The sequence below is a fragment of the Girardinichthys multiradiatus genome, chromosome 10 (assembly GCF_021462225.1).
Source record: "Girardinichthys multiradiatus isolate DD_20200921_A chromosome 10, DD_fGirMul_XY1, whole genome shotgun sequence".
NCBI classification, from domain to species: domain Eukaryota; kingdom Metazoa; phylum Chordata; class Actinopteri; order Cyprinodontiformes; family Goodeidae; genus Girardinichthys; species Girardinichthys multiradiatus.
This window is the reverse complement of record NC_061803.1, coordinates 23,793,436-23,812,375: the sequence shown is the minus strand read 5'-3', so window position 1 is coordinate 23,812,375 and position 18,940 is coordinate 23,793,436. Positions and strand designations below refer to the sequence as shown.

Below are 18,940 nucleotides of genomic sequence, written 5' to 3'. Positions count from 1 at the left end.
GGTGTTTTGGAGGAGCGAGTCAGGAAACGTTTTCCTCCACCAGTATCACGTAGTGACCTGGCCACTATCCTGCAAGAAGAATGGCTTAAAATCCCTCTGACCACTGTGCAGGACTTGTATATGTCATTCCCAAGACGCATTGATGCTGTATTGGCCGCAAAAGGAGGCCCTACTCCATATTAATAAATTATTGTGGTCTAAAACCAGGTGTTTCAGTTTTATTGTCCAACCCCTGTATATTTAAGCTGTGTAAGAAAGTGTGCAGCATGCTTTACACCATCAGTGTCCATGACTGATCAGTACAGGACACGCTTACACTCGCACACTTCACACCTCGTGCCACTGTCAAGACCTCAACATGCGCTTGCAAGGATTTGGTTGCCTTCCCATTTTCACAGTACATTCTGACAGCGCGGTATTTTTGCAAGGACCAACACAATCCGGGTTTGATTTGTGATCAAGTAAAATCCTGTTGGATAAAAAGGAGAGCCTAACAGAGTAGTCTCGCTGCGATCTTGAGCCTTAAGCCAAAGAAAAAGCACTTTATGAGCTCAGTGAGTCGGCTCGTAGCAGCAGGAACACGACGCCTGCACACCCACAGGTACAAGCCCACTCATGTAGCATGTACTGTATTTTATAGCATGCATTGCAGTTGTGAAATGCAGCCTCTTAGCAGGCAGTGCCGGGAAGAGAAGCACCGATGAACATTTGCCTTGAAAATGTACATCTTGTTTTCTCTAGATTCCAAAACTCATACATGCAGAAATAAACATAAATGTTATAAATAAGAGCAGTTGCCTCTTGGATCTCGTACAAGCTGTATAAGCCACATGCTGTTAAGGGAGTTGATATCAAATAACTTTTGAAACAAATCAGCAAATACAGTCATGATAAAAAAGAAATGAGGACAGCACATTGGATATTTAGTTCTTACAAAATAAATTGTTCCACCCCTACATATAAATGTCTAATATTTTTACCTCTTAAGAAAGTGGGTTAATTACATTAAGCATCGTTTTCTACTCATTAAACAAAAGATAACCACAAAAGTGTGTGTGAAAGAAAAAAAAACAAAAACATAAGGACAACCCTTTGAGTTAATACCTACTTTTTCCCCCTTCGGCTGAAATACCTTCAGTAAGAAGCTTACTGTAGCCATCTGCCGGTGTCTGATATCAGTCTGAGGAAAGTTTGCCCCACTCCTCACTTTCAGCTATGAGATGTTTGAGGAGTCTCCTTTCATGTTCAGCCGGTTTCACCCCACAGCATCTCAATGAGATCAAGGTCAGGGGTTTGACTAGGTCGAGTAATCTACATTTTGTAATTCTTAGCCAGTCCTTGTTGGATTTACTGATATGATTTGGGTCATCGTCATCTTGCTGAGGACAGTTTTTTTTTTTTACAGAAAATCTCACGTTTTGCTCAAGCCCCCTCTGATACACTGTAGAGTTTATGGTGTTTGAACTGGCAAGGTCGTGCTGCAGCCAAACACATCCCCAAACCATGACTCTTCCAACGCTCAGTTCTTTTTGCTGTATCAGGTTTACATAAGAGCATTATTCCAGAAGCTCTGGTCTTTGTCTACATTGTCTCTAGTAAACTTCAGTCTGGCCTTCATGAGTTTCTTAGAGAGCTAAAGGTTTCCTTCTTGCACACCTCACATGAAAGTTCAACTTGGACTTCTCCTTCTGATTCTACAGACACAGACTTTCACATCAACAGCAACAAGAGCCTGCTGTAGGTTCTGTGATTATATTTTAGGGTTTTTAGAGACTTTTTATAGCATCTTGTGGCCTCCTCTCTCAGTACCATAATGTGGCATGGCTGATTCCGTTTTTTTTAGACGTCCTAAAAATGCCTTAACAGACTCATGCTGCAACCTTCTCTCTGAAGGCCTCTGACAGCTCTTTGGGTCTCAACATAGTGTTTATTCTCACTTCGAGTGTCAGGATCACCAAACTAAAAGTTTGAGGTTTAAACAGAGCAAACATCCATCAAACCTCCTGAGTAATGATTCTCTCATCATGTGCACCTTTAAGTAAGTATAAAGGCGGTGCCCTAATTTATGCCTCACCAGAAATGCTGTTTTAGTTACATTTTCCAGAAATTTGGACAAATGTTTGAGCATCGCTTGTAAAACTCTGCAACAGGCTTTGAAACAAAGTCTTTTATTTCAGCAGCATACCCTCATACTGAAAATTTTAAATAATTCTATCTTTTAATTTTAGTATTTTACTTCAGCTTGGAAAAAAACTATATTAGGACTTTTTGTCCCTGGTGGCTCAATTGGTGGAATCCCTGACAATCTCTAAAATAAATCCAACTCAAGCCCTTTTCTAATTTATACTTTACTCTGAAAGTTTTAGGATCTTCTAATTCGTAATTCACAACTTTCTCTTGGATATACATATGTGACTCGTAGGCCAATTTATTTTACTTTTCGGCTGCCTGGCTGGGCTAGGACCCGTATTTAACTTGCATCCACACTCAGTGAGCAGGCAGCTTTTCTAACATCACTCCCAAATGCAAAAGTGGCGTTTCCTAAACTTTACTGGGACTTCTGCTGGAACTTTGAGTTCATCAGACGGAACTAATGCCTTTTCTCTGCTGGTACCTTGGACACTACTCAACCCCATCTTTTAGGGGTTTCCGTTAGGCACTGATGCTTGGTACCAACTCCTTTTACAGTATCCACTCGGTCGAGGTTCCAAGCGAGCCACATCGAGCATCATGTGACATTGGACCATCATGAATTGTTCAAAATAGTGAATCAGAAAAAACTTTATTGCCAAGTAATGTTTCACATGTTCAAGGAATTTGCTTTGGTGGTATGGTGCTACACACAGACAAACATACAGCTGGCATAAATAAGAGAAAGTTGAAAAAAAATCTATTTGGCTCCTCAGGAAAATTGCTACTGATCATTTTGACAGGATACGGATCAAACATTATAGTGATACAAAACAAATTAATACAGAAACAGACTGGAGATCATGCTAATGCAATAAAGGTTGAATTTATTATAATTCTTTTTATACTACAGGTCCTTCTCAAAATATTAGCATATTGTGATAAAGTTCATTATTTTCCATAATGTCATGATGAAAATTTAACATTCATATATTTTAGATTCATTGCACACTAACTGAAATATTTCAGGTCTTTTCTTGTCTTAATACGGATGATTTTGGCATACAGCTCATGAAAACCCAAAATTCCTATCTCACAAAATTAGCATATTTCATCCGACCAATAAAAGAAAAGTGTTTTTAATACAAAAAACGTCAACCTTCCAATAATCATGTACAGTTATGCACTCAATACTTGGTCAGGAATCCTTTGGCAGAAATGACTGCTTCAATGCGGCGTGGCATGGAGGCAATCAGCCTGTGGCACTGCTGAGGTCTTATGGAGGCCCGGGATGCTTCGATAGCGGCCTTTAGCTCATCCAGAGTGTTGGGTCTTGAGTCTCTCAACGTTCTCTTCACAATATCCCACAGATTCTCTATGGGGTTCAGGTCAGGAGAGTTGGCAGGCCAATTGAGCACAGTGATACCATGGTCAGTAAACCATTTACCAGTGGTTTTGGCACTGTGAGCAGGTGCCAGGTCGTGCTGAAAAATGAAATCTTCATCTCCATAAAGCTTTTCAGCAGATGGAAGCATGAAGTGCTCCAAAATCTCCTGATAGCTAGCTGCATTGACCCTGCCCTTGATAAAACACAGTGGACCAACACCAGCAGCTGACACGGCACCCCAGACCATCACTGACTGTGGGTACTTGACACTGGACTTCTGGCATTTTGGCATTTCCTTCTTCCCAGTCTTCCTCCAGACTCTGGCACCTTGATTTCTGAATGACATGCAGAATTTGCTTTCATCCGAAAAAAGTACTTTGGACCACTGAGCAACAGTCCAGTGCTGCTTCTCTGTAGCCCAGGTCAGGCTCTTCTGCCGCTGTTTCTGGTTCAAAAGTGGCTTGACCTGGGGAATGCGGCATCTGTAGCCCATTTCCTGCACACGCCTGTGCACGGTGGCTCTGGATGTTTCTACTCCAGACTCAGTCCACTGCTTCCACAGGTCCCCCAAGGTCTGGAATCGGCCCTTCTCCACAATCTTCCTCAGGGTCCGGTCACCTCTTCTCGTTGTGCAGCGTTTTCTGCCACACTTTTTCCTTCCCACAGACTTCCCACTGAGGTGCCTTGATACAGCACTCTGGGAACAGCCTATTTGTTCTGAAATTTCTTTCTGTGTCTTACCCTCTTGCTTGAGGGTGTCAATAGTGGCCTTCTGGACAGCAGTCAGGTCGGCAGTCTTACCCATGATTGGGGATTTGAGTGATGAACCAGGCTGGGAGTTTTAAAGGCCTCAGGAATCTTTTGCAGGTGTTTAGAGTTAACTCATTGATTCAGATGATTAGGTTCATAGCTCGTTTAGAGACCCTTTTAATGATATGCTAATTTTGTGAGATAGGAATTTTGGGTTTTCATGAGCTGTATGCCAAAATCATCCGTATTAAGACAATAAAAGACCTGAAATATTTCAGTTAGTGTGCAATGAATCTAAAATATATGAATGTTAAATTTTCATCATGACATTATGGAAAATAATGAACTTTATCACAATATGCTAATATTATGAGAAGGACCTGTACATCTTTACCAGGAGTACCAACAAGTGACTTCTTCTTAAAACGGTCTGCTTCTAAAACACATGAATGATGGTTTCAGTTGTAGCATTCATGGTGACAGGCTCACTCACAACGTCCTGCTATTGCAGGTGCAGATACGCTGCTGTGGGAGCGCCTGCCACACAAACAGCATACATTACCTCAGCCCAGCCTGATTTTGCCTCATCTCTCACCCTCTGCTTGTTCTGGTGTTCTGAATAGTACAGCCATTAGCATGTGAGTCACCTGCCAACCAACTGAAAATGTTGCACATTTAATGTTGGCTGATGAGTGTTGCAGAGGTCGCTTTGAACTAATGGGACTCCTGTTTCATATCGATGACTCAGACTCAAGACATGAGACTGGTGTTTACAACAGCAGCAGCTAAACTTGGAGCTGCAGGCTAGACTTTCCCAACCAATCATTGCTGGGCTTCATGTGAAGAGATGTTGAATTCAGTTAAAATTCAAACTCTTTGTTACAGAATTTAATCCTGAAATAAAGTGCAAGCAAGTTCACTTTTTATGCTACTATTTGTCATCTGAGCTTTTGTTGCAACAACCCGGCTCTTCGCACATGGTCTGCAGGGTGTGTGTCCTGTGAAAGGAAACCAAAGAACACAGCTGCCGTTGCTTGGATTCAGTTTCTTATGATCATTTCTTCAAATGCTGTCTTTGTTTTTAGCTTCCATCTTGTTGTAAGTTGGTGTAAACAATCCAACTGTTCATTTTTACAGGGTTGGATCAGTCAGACTCGGTAAGTTAAAGAAATACTGTGTCTTTACAAGCATTAAACTAGATCCATATAAACCCTAATTACACAATTCTTCTGAGAAGTACACTGAAACACCAAAGATATTTACAGAATCATAGTATCTATACTTTGTTTTGTAGCTGTGAGTTACTTGTATGACAAAAATGGAAAGCTGTGACCCTATTGAAGGTCTGTGTCTAATAAAAAACCCTGACGCTTAAGCAAATGAACAGCCAGGCTTTTATTAGATGTTACACTATACAGTAACAGGAAGAGGAGAGCAGGAGGAATAGGAGTACTGTGAAATCTGATTAGCTGAACCAGGAAAAACGGTTGTAATGGAGGGAATAAAGTCATGTTGTTCTGTAAGTTGGGCATGAGGTTAGGGGGTTGCTACAGTAAAAACCATTTTCAGATGTTAGTTATGTAACAAACAGTGGGTTGCAAAGCCGTCATCACTGCAGTGGAAACACCCCCCCTACCCCAAGGCCTTACTTTCCCTCCCTTGGAGACTCCTGTTTAACATCAACTTTTATTCTGCAGTAATTATTTTCCATTCAAGGATTGTGGCGGCAGATACAAACAACTATCTTTCGATGGCTTTAATATTTATGTATTGTTGTGTAGTCACTATTTAATCTTCTATCTAATCTCTAATGTTTGATATCTTTTGGACAACATTGGTTTAGACGATGCCACTGAAAGGATTCCTTTTGCAATCTTTTCCATTGGCCTTGGAGGTCTGAACTCAGAATTACTTTAAACCCAACTTTACTGAACCCAAGTTGAAAATTCAGTGGAATTTTTTCCCTGATGCATTCAGAGATGAAGCTAAGTTGAAAATGTATTTCTCATCATTTTTACATTTGAAACCCTGCAATATGCTCACTAATGGAAGTTGAACAGTTGTAATTGCATGAGATACAATTTACCTGAAGGTTCATATAAACTGGTTATTACTGCCAACTGTTTTATGTGCGACAGCCATATTGGAGTTTAGAGTTGGTGGTTGGTGACAGATTTCCAACTTTACAAGTTAGAATTCATACATCAAGGGCACATTTCCACAGATTGGTTTTATTGTAATTGTTTTAACTTTTTTTTTCCCAGCTTGGACCATACATGTAAGAACTTCCTCATAAAGATTGTGCACAGTCAACTGCTTTGGCGCTGAGATGGCTTTAAAGGATTGTTATTCTTTATCAAGATCCTTATCTAATGTCTTAAATTGTATTGTTAAACTGTAAATTTCATTTTTTTGTTTTTTAGTGATTGTTAAATAAACTCGTTCTGGAATACCCACTACATTGCTAAATGTTCTGCCTGGCTGTGATTGCTGGGTCATTAAGGTTTTTTCAAAAGCTTTAGAAGAGTTTTTGCAGGGTCTCAAAGTATTACATTTAATAACATCAAGTTTAAGCCATACAAAATCCTAAATATTGTACATTCACGTTTTCCATAGTAATTTCTTAAATTTGTATGTTATTAATTTATTGCTTCCTTCATCAACGTTTTTTTTTTTTTTAAAGTAAGCCTGTTTCTGCTTAAACTGGTTTGTTTAGGCAATTGCAGTGGAAAACGTGAAAGAAGATGCAAAGGTTAGGCAGCGTAGTTGTAAAAAGGAGTGGACTGAAATGCCTGCCTGAGTCCAAAAACATCAAATTAATTTAGTTATCATGTAAGTTTATTTACTCAACTTATATTTGTACTTCATGTGGGATTTAAATTTCAATAATTAAGGTCTCAAAATTTTTATTTTGTGGAGCCTTCAGAAGCTCTGCAATAAAACATTTTGCTCTTGGTAAAAACACGTTTTTATTTAACTGACTACTTAAAATGTTTAATTTTCATGTCAGAATGAAATTAGCTTTCCACAACTTGACGTGTTTTCAAAGACTATTTGGATAATCTTTAATAGACTCGATGCCTTTTATACAGATGCTAATCATTCATCTTCCTTGTATACAGACAGGTCCTTCTCATAATATTAGCATATTGTGATAAAGTTCATTATTTTCCATAATGTCATGATGAAAATTTAACATTCATATATTTTAGATTCATTGCACACTAACTGAAATATTTCAGGTCTTTTATTGTCTTAATACGGATGATTTTGGCATACAGCTCATGAAAACCCAAAATTCCTATCTCACAAAATTAGCATATCATTAAAAGGGTCTCTAAACGAGCTATGAACCTAATCATCTGAATCAACGAGTTAACTCTAAACACCTGCAAAATATTCCTGAGGCCTTTAAAACTCCCAGCCTGGTTCATCACTCAAAACCCCAATCATGGGTAAGACTGCCGACCTGACTGCTGTCCAGAAGGCCACTATTGACACCCTCAAGCAAGAGGGTAAGACACAGAAAGAAATTTCAGAACGAATAGGCTGTTCCCAGAGTGCTGTATCAAGGCACCTCAGTGGGAAGTCTGTGGGAAGGAAAAAGTGTGGCAGAAAACGCTGCACAACGAGAAGAGGTGACCGGACCCTGAGGAAGATTGTGGAGAAGGGCCGATTACAGACCTTGGGGGACCTGCGGAAGCAGTGGACTGAGTCTGGAGTAGAAACATCCAGAGCCACCGTGCACAGGCGTGTGCAGGAAATGGGCTACAGGGGCTGCATTCACCAGGTCAAGCCACTTTTGAACCAGAAACAGCGGCAGAAGCGCCTGACCTGAGCTACAGAGAAGCAGCACTGGACTGTTGCTCAGTGGTCCAAAGTACTTTTTTCGGATGAAAACAAATTCTGCATGTCATTCGGAAATCAAGGTGCCAGAGTCTGGAGGAAGACTGGGGAGAAGGAAATGCCAAAATGCCGGAAGTCCAGTGTCAAGTACCCACAGTCAGTGATGGTCTGGGGTGCCGTGTCAGCTGCTGGTGTTGGTCCACTGTGTTTTATCAAGGGCAGGGTCAATGCAGCTAGCTATCAGGAGATTTTGGAGCACTTCATGCTTCCATCTGCTGAAAAACTTTATGGAGATGAAGATTTCCTTTTTCAGCACGACCTGGCACCTGCTCACAGTGCCAAAACCACTGGTAAATGGTTTACTGACCATGGTATCACTGTGCTCAATTGGCCTGCCAACTCTCCTGACCTGAACCCCATAGAGAATCTGTGGGATATTGTGAAGAGAACGTTGAGAGACTCAAGACCCAACACTCTGGATGAGCTAAAGGCCGCTATCGAAGCATCCTGGACCTCCATAAGACCTCAGCAGTGCCACAGGCTGATTGCGTCCATGCCACGCCGCATTGAAGCAGTCATTTCTGCCAAAGGATTCCCGACCAAGTATTGAGTGCATAACTGTACATGATTATTTGAAGGTTGACGTTTTTTGTATTAAAAACACTTTTCTTTTTTTGGTCAGATGAAATATGCTAATTTTGTGAGATAGGAATTTTGGGTTTTCATGAGCTGTATGCCAAAATAATCCGTATTAAGACAATAAAAGACCTGAAATATTTCAGTTAGTGTGCAATGAATCTAAAATATATGTATGTTAAATTTTCATCATGACATTATGGAAAATAATGAACTTTATCACAATATGCTAATATTTTGAAAAGGACCTGTATGTGTTGTCTTTGAAGACAGTGTTTCAACAATTAAAAACACAACTATTCTCTGGGATTTTCCCAGTTTGTCTTTAGTCATGTGGGTATTATGAAAATATCCATATGACTAAATTAAAGTTGTACATTAGAGGACTCCAATAAAAAATATTTGCTATATCCTTCATCACAAAATCACTTATTAGCTTCTTTTTCTGAAGTTCCCTTGCAACCTGGCAGAGTTAAGTCCTCTTGATACAAAAAGCGAGTGTAGAAAGTGATTAATAGCAGTCTTCCTGCTGTGTTCTTTACATATGGGTTTTGTATTAAATTCTACACCCTTTTTCCATAATTACACACATGGCAGCCATGCAACTCCAAGGATCTTCAGTGACATCACATGTGGTTCAGATAATATTACCAAGATCAATTAGACTTTTATCTTTTTGCAGTTCTGAAATGACAGCCCCTAGCCACAGCGAAATCCTGGGTCTGATGTCAGTGTTGAATTCCGGCCAATGTTGGGAGTGCTGGTAAATTCCTGAGCAGAGCTGATTGGGGGAAAAAGGAGGGTGGGATCAGGAAGTGCAGTAAAAAAACACGTTCCGTTTCCAAGGCTGGAATGTTAATGGTTGGTGTAACCTGTGGCAAACTGACACTAGGTTGTTCTTTAGGTTGGTCGCGTTCTTGTTGGGTTCATCTGTTCTGTTTAAATGTTCTGCTGGTAAATTACGTAGTTATTTCAAACTTGCCAAATCTGAACCTAGTACATCCTGAAAAACATTTTTTATAATTAACATTTAGCAATATTTGAATATGTCCCAAATTCCCTGATGCAGTTGTTTTCTGTAAAGTTGGTTACTTAAAATGTAGTTAAGAGTTTTTTTTGTTTAAGTTAGGAAGTATGTGCTCAAGCAACATATTAACATACTGAGGATTCCAGCTACTATCATGGCACCACCTTTATATACCCTACTCTAGTAGGATATCTGTACAAACTGGTTTCCAAGGTATATTTCCTCTTATTGATGCTGCAATAGATAATTTGAAGTAGTTAATCCTAGACTAATTCAAATGTTTTAGTAATAAGTAATATACTATTGGGCACAGTTGCCATTTATCGTCTGTGGTCTTGTGTGAATAATGTAATGTCTTCTTGACACCAAAAAGATAAATCACTCCGGAGCATCTGAACACTTGGTGGAATTATTTAAAGCCACAACTGTCAACACACGCACTTCAACTTGTCTCCCTACTACTACCCCTACTAGCTCTCCTGCTATCTTCTCGTAACCTCTGGTGTTACATTCAAGGTCTCCCCGAGTGTAGGATGTTTCATTCATTGCATCTCCCCCTTTTAAGACAAATTCTTTATATTTTATAACATCAGTCACAATGTACTTTAAGTCTCAAACACACGTGTTGATGTGCGGAAAGATTTATCTTTTTGATGTCAAGAAGACATTACATGTTGTCAAAAGTGACGGAAGAGAACGAACATGTCGAAGTTTCAAACACCAAAGGAGGGGTGTTTACCATCCCCAGGGAATGGCCAGAGTGGAAACAACACTTTTTACGCTTCAGGACAGCCACCAAGCTGAACTAGGAAGGTCGGGATGGTCCAGGTCTGTTCCCTCATTTATGCAATACGTAGTTAAGTGAAAAAAATATTTGGCTCATTTGAGTTTGAGGAGAAAGAACACAGTAAGGACGAGTACTTTGTTCCAAGGCCCAATGTAATTCACGAATGAGCATGCTTCTATCAGTGGAATCTGCTAGCGCGGAAGAGGGCGGAGACCTACATATGACAATTGTGAGTTTGGCGATAAAAGGGATGAACACATCAATGACAGACTGGTTATGGGCATAAGAGACTTAGAGTTGTCCAAAGTTTCAGCTCACAACGGTTTTGATGCTAGCATAAGCAATCCAGCAAGTACAGCACCAGGAGGAGGCTGGTAAACAGTTTAGCCTCCAGTTCAACCCGCCAAAGCTGCAGGTGTGTAACGTCATTGTTGTCAGACGCCATGTCAATTTGTGTAAAAAGTGCAACAAGAGAGGACAATGAGCACACGTGTGTCAAACAAAAACCGTGAATTAAATCACTAAGAGCAAGAAACCGCTTCAGTTCCTAATAGAAGTTGGAAGAAGACGTAGATAACCTCATCCATTTTGTTAGAAGCCTCATGCTTCTATAACAAAAGGCAACTCATGCAGTTGTTAGAAGTAAATAAATGGACTGTCACTCTGAACATTGATAACGCACCCCAGGATTTCAAGATAAACATGGAGCTGATGCAACAGACATAAGTGAAAATATATTTCAGAGACTAACATAGATCTACAGACTGGATCCAGCTGAGACACCATTTGTTGTACATGAAGGTGAACTGAAATGCAAATTTACAACGAACACAGAAAACAATGATGCAGCATACACTTTTCCAGTGTTGAAATGGAATAACAGTTGCATGCTCAGCTGACCAGAGGGAGTAAAAATGGGTTTAGTGAAGAGGGTTATTGTGCAATTATAATTATTCGATTATAAAAAAAATTTTTTATTATCATTGACATAAATAATATTTTTTTAATTCGGAGCCAAAATCATCCACAACTTTTAGAAGCAAAATACACTAGCACTTGAAAATTATAATTATTATTTGGAATGTATAAATATTAACCAGAACCACCAAAATGTGACTGTATTATCAGACAGTTGGCCAAAAAAGGCATAATACGAGTATGGGCCTTTGGACAGCAAATCATTTTCACACAAAAAGAAGCACAGACCACTTCTCTGTAATATGTGTGAATTTACTAACTAAAATATTTCAACCTCACTGTCAAATATGCCAGTTAATGAAATTCTCCACCTAAAACTAAGATAAGATAGACTTTATTGATCTCGCAATGGAGGAAATTTACTTGTTACAGCAGCTCTTAGTAACACACAAGTAGGTGGAGATAGTTAGTTAGGAAAATGTGCAATCAAAGAAGAACAAGGTATGGCATTCCAGGGCTGCTATTTAGTGATAATGATCCTCAGCTCAACTCAGAAAAGTTAAGACAGTTCAGTGAGAGCTACGATTTTATTCATGCAACATCTAGCCCATATTACCCCCAGAGTGTAATGGTCATGCTGAAAGGGCCATACAGTTAGCCAAAGGGATCCTTAGCCAAGAAGAACCCCTCTTAGCACTGTTGGTCTACAGAGTGATCGTCAGCTGCTAATAGGTTAAAAGATTTGCACAACTTTACCCACATTGTCAGAAAATATGGACCTTGGCTGGCCTGAAAAGGAAGAAATTAAATCAAATACAGCAGCAAAACAGAGGCAGTCATATTATTATGATTGCAGAAATGGAGTGTGGGAGCTACCCTTGCTCAATCCAGGAGACACAAGACCAGCAGAGTTTTTACGAAACTGGACAATGAGAAGAAGTGGACCACACCTGGTATTTTACAGGAAACCAGCTCCACTTCCATATCTCATATAGTGGACACAGCTCAATGTGGACAGTATAGTAGGATACAGCACCTGTACCACCAGAGCCAGTTAACGGAGAAGTGACTGAGAATTTTAAGACTGAAATGAACATGCAATGGAGCAGGAGTAGCAGTCCTATCCGCAGCAGGAACAGTGACGGGGACTTGCTCAGCTAGAGTGAGTAAGCCAGCCCCTCAACTGGATTTGTAAAGATGTTCTGTAGTTATGAAACGTGAAGACAAAATTGAGTTAAAAAATGCGAAACAATGTGAGAGAAAACAGAAGGTAATTTGAAATGTTCAGCACTGTTCAGGATAAAAAGAGACAAAAAATTTTCTTTACCATTTGTTGTCATGTGGTCTGTGTAGACTCATAGTAAAAGGAAAATGTCTGTTTAAGAGTTAAAGTACATTCTGACAAGTGGAGTAGTACGGAAAAGCAGGTTGATGTGTGTGTTGAGGGTTGTTGCCTTAAATTGAAATTCCACTACGTGTCTAGAACCTCCTGAGTGATTTATCTTTTTTCATCTTCATCTGTTTTTTATTTTGATGTTCACAAATGTTTTTAAAGTGAGTCATAAGGAAGAGGAAAGCATGCCTCCAGGGTCAAATAGCTTTCCTCTACTTCTCCTGAAGCCAAAACGTTGAAACTTTGTTTTGCCTGCTGACAGTTAAAGTGACCACCAGTCAAATGGTTTATTGGGCCAACTGATTGCAACCTGCATGAAGAAAAGTTCTACAGAAATCACAACCAGATGTTTAGGATTTAATTTGTTGTTACATTGGTCCAATTTTCCTTTATTGTCTTTATTTGCTGTTGTTCTTAGGTGATTAAATGAGGTTAATATTTGTAATTATTAGTAAAACTTCTCTGAAGTTATGTTTTTTAATATACCTTTTGTAGAACAATATCAAAAACAATACTCTCTGCCTCTGCACAATGACATAATTAATGAAACAATCAATATTTTGTTCAAATCAATTATGAAAAGGTCATTTAAAGTCACTAATCTGCTAATCTACCCAGCTTCATGCAGCACCACTGCAGACACTCAGCTATAGACCATTCTAACGATATAAAATGGTGACGTGGTGAAAATGACCAGCACACCCCACCCCATTACGCCTAAGTTCAGCAGTAAAGGAATTAGCAGCTAATGTGGCTAACGATAATCGAAGCTAAATCGCCCACTACTTAATGGTTTTGCCCGAATGAATGCAATGAAATTCTTGTTACACTATAATGCCCCTTTTCCATTGAAGGTACCAGCTCCACACTTCTCTGTTCCACTCGGTCTCACTCTACTCCACACAGAACCTGTCGTGGTTCCATTGGCCCAGTGACGGCAGGAGTTATGGCTTAAGGCCCCGGCTACAGCTGTCAGTGTAGTGATCTTAATGTTACTGTGTGACACTGTCACACTAATGTGTGAAAGGTGAAAAAAAATAAATCAATAAGTAAATAATAAAACATAAAAACAATATACAAATAATGTTTGCATTATTGCATATGCAAGAATGCCTTTTTATGTTTTTTCCATGTATAAAGTGATCCATTGGGAAAATCATCTGGAACACAGCTTAGCCAAAACCTGTAAAATAAAGCACAGGGGTTTTGATGTGAGAGGGTGTGTGGCAGGAAAAGCAGCCAGGAGGAGAAGCTGCTGTCTGGACTGGTAATGCTCCAAAGTTTGCCTGAAGGTGTTAAAATGTTGGGCTTTATGAGGAAGGCTTTGGCTCAGCCAGGGCAATAACGAGGACAAGGACTTTTAAAATGCAAGTCCGTGGAGAAGTTAGTTTTAGGTTGGATATTGAACAGGGGGACTTCCTCCCGTTTGACCCGATGCAGGCAGTCTGATTGCAGGCAGCTGCTCTCTGCCTGCTCCCTTCTCCTGCATGAGGGGGTTCGCTTATGGGCCGTCAATAAGTTTTCAAACCAGACGGTGTTTCGTGGTGTTTCATGGTATTGTTTTGTGTGTTTTGTGGAAAATAGATGTGCATCTGAGCAGCTGATTTAGTTGTTAAATACTGAGCGCCCTGTCTGCGTGTAATTCTTTTTCTTTTCTTTGAGCCTTCAGGCATGGTTTATCATTTGAAAATAGTAAAATTATATTCCGGTTTGACCCGCTCCTGCCATTGTGGTTCCTAATAATTGTAGTTTTAATAATGTTTTTAATAATTGTAGTTTTATCAACTTTTCCCTGCATTTCCTCCCTAAAAAATCTTCAAATTTCTCCCCTCCCATGGACAGTCTGTTCATGTCACATGTAGTCCCTACTCACCCCCAATTGTACCTGCTACTGAGTAGGTCCCATAAAAGCAGGTACCAGGCCAGAAAAGCCGGTAATGGAAATATAATGGATATATTTTTCTACTCTTAATTAGAAAGTACCCTATACTTTCAAAGTTATAGGAAATGATTAAAATGAACTTCCTTTTTAAGATATTTTTTCGGCACTAGTTGCCTTTATTTTTATTTTTTGACAGTAGGCAGACAGGAAAGAGGGGTAGAGAGAGGGGGAGACATTCGGCAAATGTCGCCGGGTCTGGGACTCGAACCCTGGACGGCCGCTTCGAGGACTGTAGCCTCAGTATATGGTCACGCGCTTAACCCCTACACCATCAGCGCCACGCCCCAAATGAACTTCCTTTTCAATGTGGCGGACATAAAACATAACAACAACATCCTGGAATTTTATGCACACATGACAGTAAAGATGTGACTTCAAAAAATGACTGATATTCCTCAATGAAGTAAACTCCCTTAGAGCCAGGGAAGAAACACTCATTGATGATTAAGATGTACTGTCATTAAGACCAAAAAAAGGTTTTGAAATGCTTCAAATATGAGCTGCCTGGTCTCATTGTGTGGGTACTTCCCTAGACAGAGGAAGGGTGGAGGAGGCCATTTTGTTTTGATTGGCCATGATTTACCAAATTGTCTAAGGCCGGTCACGTTTTGTCCACTTGGGTATTTCCCTGCTATTTTCATGTGCCAGTCTTAAATCAGCCCCACCAACTCAACTGTAGTTTTTAACAACATGAAGTATTCGATCATTTCAAAGTTTAGGAAAAGCCAAGACAGATATATCAAACCTTTTGCCTTTTCACTTGGCTACAAGAAATTAAATCCCTGTTCCTTCAGTCTTGAAAGGTTTTAGGCCTGAATAGACATTGAAAAAGAAGATTATGGAAAAATATTTGGAATCCTTGACCGTATTCCTTCTACAATAAACTACATGAAAATATCAGATTTTTTTGGTAACTTTTTATGTTGTTTTTTTTTTTTTTATGAAAGATGAAATTTAAAATAAAAAAGTGTGATAATCTTGTTAGGTGAGACCTACTGAAATAAACACTATTCAAAACCTCTCCTCTGTTTTATATTACCTAGTGGTAAAGTTTCCTGTCGGTATGTAGGGTACTATTAATTAAAGCTGACATTTCTTTATTGGGCCAGGCATTATAATGATCTACTGGCACTGTTGTTCAATTTCTAATGCTGCTCTAAATAATTTCATATGTTTTAGTCTTTTAAGGATATGTTTTTCTTGGCATATTATAGTACATGAAGTTTATTTCAACAATTAAATGTAACAAACATAAAAAAAAAGCCAGAGGTTCCCCACTACATGTCTTAGTTTTGAATCCAGGTGAAATATGGATGGATGTATCGAAGCATATGTGGCTGACCTTCTATTAGAATTTTTACGGAAATTATGACAAGGTGGGGCGCGGCGCTCATGGTGTAGGGGTGAGGTACGCAACCATATGCAGAGGCTATAGTCCTCGAAGCGGCTGTCCCAGGTTCAAGTCCCGGACCCGGCGACGTTTACCAAATGTCTCCCCCTCTCTTTTCCCCTTTCCTGTCTACCTACTGCCAAAAAATACAAAATAAAGGCCACTAGTGCCGAAAAACATATCTTAAAAAAATTATAACAACGTGCATCAAAGAACATGCTGAGAAAGAGAAAACTTGTTGATTTCAATCATTACCCGTTACTCTCTGGTTTCTGTTTCTCTTTGTTCCACTCAAAGGCTCATGGAGGTGATTATGAAAAAAACTTCTGAAATGTAATAAAAAATATATATTTATTGTTTTTTTCTGTTGTTGTTGCAAAAAGATCATGTGTGTACCCCACATGGTTATTTTTATGGGAAGACATTTGAGGAACAAAGACCTGAACCCCTTTGTTTTCTTGCCCCTGTCTGCCCCTGCCTTAATCCCAGTGTGCGTCCTGCTCAGACTGTGAATCATAACAGCAGGTGGACTTTAATCTCACACTCATATAAGAGAGTAATTGTAGCTTCAGACAGTGTTTGTTTTAGGTGTTGCTCCTATGTGTCACCTGTATGAAGCTTATTAGTCAGCTATTAAGACCCAACGGGTTTTGCATATGAAACTTCGGCACTGTTCTATCAATAAACATGCCTTCTTGCCCTCTAATAAAATTGATTTTAGTCTAGGAAAGTGAGGCTTAACCTTCTCTTGTGTGTCTGTTGGCTGTGATGTGTGTGCCTCAGAGTAACATTACCCCATGGGTGCACAGGTGATACCAAGCTGAATATAGCCTACTTATGACCAGCTGGCCTTGCTATTTAAAACAGATCTGAGGTAGGGGGCATGAGGGGTGTTTACTGTCAGCAGTAGAGGCCACAGACTGTTCAGTAGCAAAACTGTACCGTAAAAAAGTCAGAAAATGAGTTGATTTTCCTTTCTTTCCATTTGCTAGTCATTAATCTTGTGATTGTTGTTCTTTTCCAGGTTCCCCCCATTATGTTTCCTGTACTTTCAACTATGTCCTTTATAAATGTCCACTCTGTTGCCTGATTTAGATGCTAATTGTCATATCATAGTAAAAACAATTATGCAACAAGTGAGGTTTTTTTTCTTCACTTTTCAGATAGAGCAAATTTACCCCCACACCTTCAGGCAGCCAGACCCACCCTAGTTTTTGCCCAAGGTGTCAGAATAGGACTTGATTGAAAAAAAATCTACAAAAAAGATTGTTTACATAAGATGAAGATACAAAAACAGATATTCTTTATTTCTTAATGTGAATGATATCCTAATGTTAGTCTGAATTTCAATAAGACGCCCTTACTATATAGTTTTGTGTCTTAACGATGCTTATATGAATCTGTTACTTTAGGCCTGGATGAGATCATCCCTAAAAAAACAGCGTAACTACAGTTTATACTTGACAGCAAAAGCTGCTCCTAGGTTAACTGAGTCGGCGCTTTCAAAGGAGGCTTGGCTTGCGTTGTGTTTCGGAGCACATTATATCAGTCATCAGTGTGAGTTTTAGTCTGTACTGTATGTTTGTGTTGAATAGGAAGGTGGTCTGTATCACCCAGCCCCCCTCCAACACTGAGCTTGAAACAGTAACTGAATGGCAACAGCTGAGCTGGGGAACTTTATCAGCAAGCACTTGCTTGTGTGGGTGTGTGGGTGTGTGGGTGTGTGGGTGTGTGGGTGTGTGTGCTGGATTCAGGAGGAGCTGCAACCAAAGCCGCCTCACTGGGGACTAGCTTTCTCAGTCGAGTTCACTGCTGCCCTGTCTTCCTCAGCCGTTGGCCTCTTTTTCAGTTTTCTCTCCATTCAGCTCTCTCGCCCTTTTCATCCGCGAGTCACCCAGCAGATTTCATCCACCCGGCTTACGGGGGAAACCGCAGGACCGGTGCTGTCGTGACTCGTTGGCTACCACTGCAAAGAAAGGAGAGATCAGTAGGAGGAAGGAAAAAGAGAGAGAGGCTGAGACAGACCAATCGATCACTGTGATACCGAGGAGAGCCAGAGCAGTAGCAGTGATTTTCCTTTGCTGTTACAGTTTAAGAGGAAACCTTCTTTGACTCGGATTAGAGTCTTCTAAAGGATCTGACTTGGCCTGTCTGTTTGACAGAGGGAGGGCTTCTTAAACATCAAGGATTCTTCTCTTCACCCAACATTTGGGACTCCTGGGGAGAACTGGTTCTGAAAGATGTTCACTGCTTGCCAAAGGATCGATCTCTGTTCTGAGTGATAATGTTGGACACCAACTATTGCATGTCTTTTAAACCCTCCCCCCTGGACTCTCCCCCAATGGCAGATGATATGGAGAAGGCATGCTTGAAGATTGATCAGGAGAGACTCGTCTATCACAGCCTGAAAGAAGGTGGGCGATCCGTGGAGTCAGACACACAATATCTGAGACTGTTTGTGTTTATGTGCTTGGTTGTGATATTATCAGTACTTTATGACTTTGCATGAGTAGTTTATGAGATTTTAAAGATAAGGCGCTTGGTTTACTGGCTTGCATAAAACAAAAGACTGTTGAAGAGATTGTTTTCTCTGAAACTCTGTAGAAACTATTTTAGACTCAGATGTTAGCAGCGGTGTGTTTAAATAACGGTGACGCTAAAGTCAGAATATCAAGATTATACACTTTTTGACACATTTTGTCCCATTACAGTCATAGAGTTTCGTCTATTTTAT

The 18,940-nt window shown here is 39.9% G+C and overlaps 1 protein-coding gene across 8 annotated transcripts in view; it reads left to right on the top strand.

The window, feature by feature from the left end:
- mrtfab (myocardin related transcription factor Ab) overlaps positions 1 to 18,940 on the top strand; it is a 59,630-nt gene that overhangs the window by 12,196 nt on the left and 28,494 nt on the right. The window contains exon 1 of one of the 8 annotated variants that reach the window (XM_047378002.1): positions 17,973 to 18,620. The exons of the other annotated variants lie outside the window; for them this stretch is intronic. Coding sequence (XP_047233958.1) covers positions 18,491 to 18,620 — 130 coding nt within the window. The 5' untranslated portion in view covers positions 17,973 to 18,490. Of the gene's footprint in view, positions 1 to 17,972; positions 18,621 to 18,940 lie in introns of those variants that run through there. 8 annotated transcript variants of the gene reach the window in all.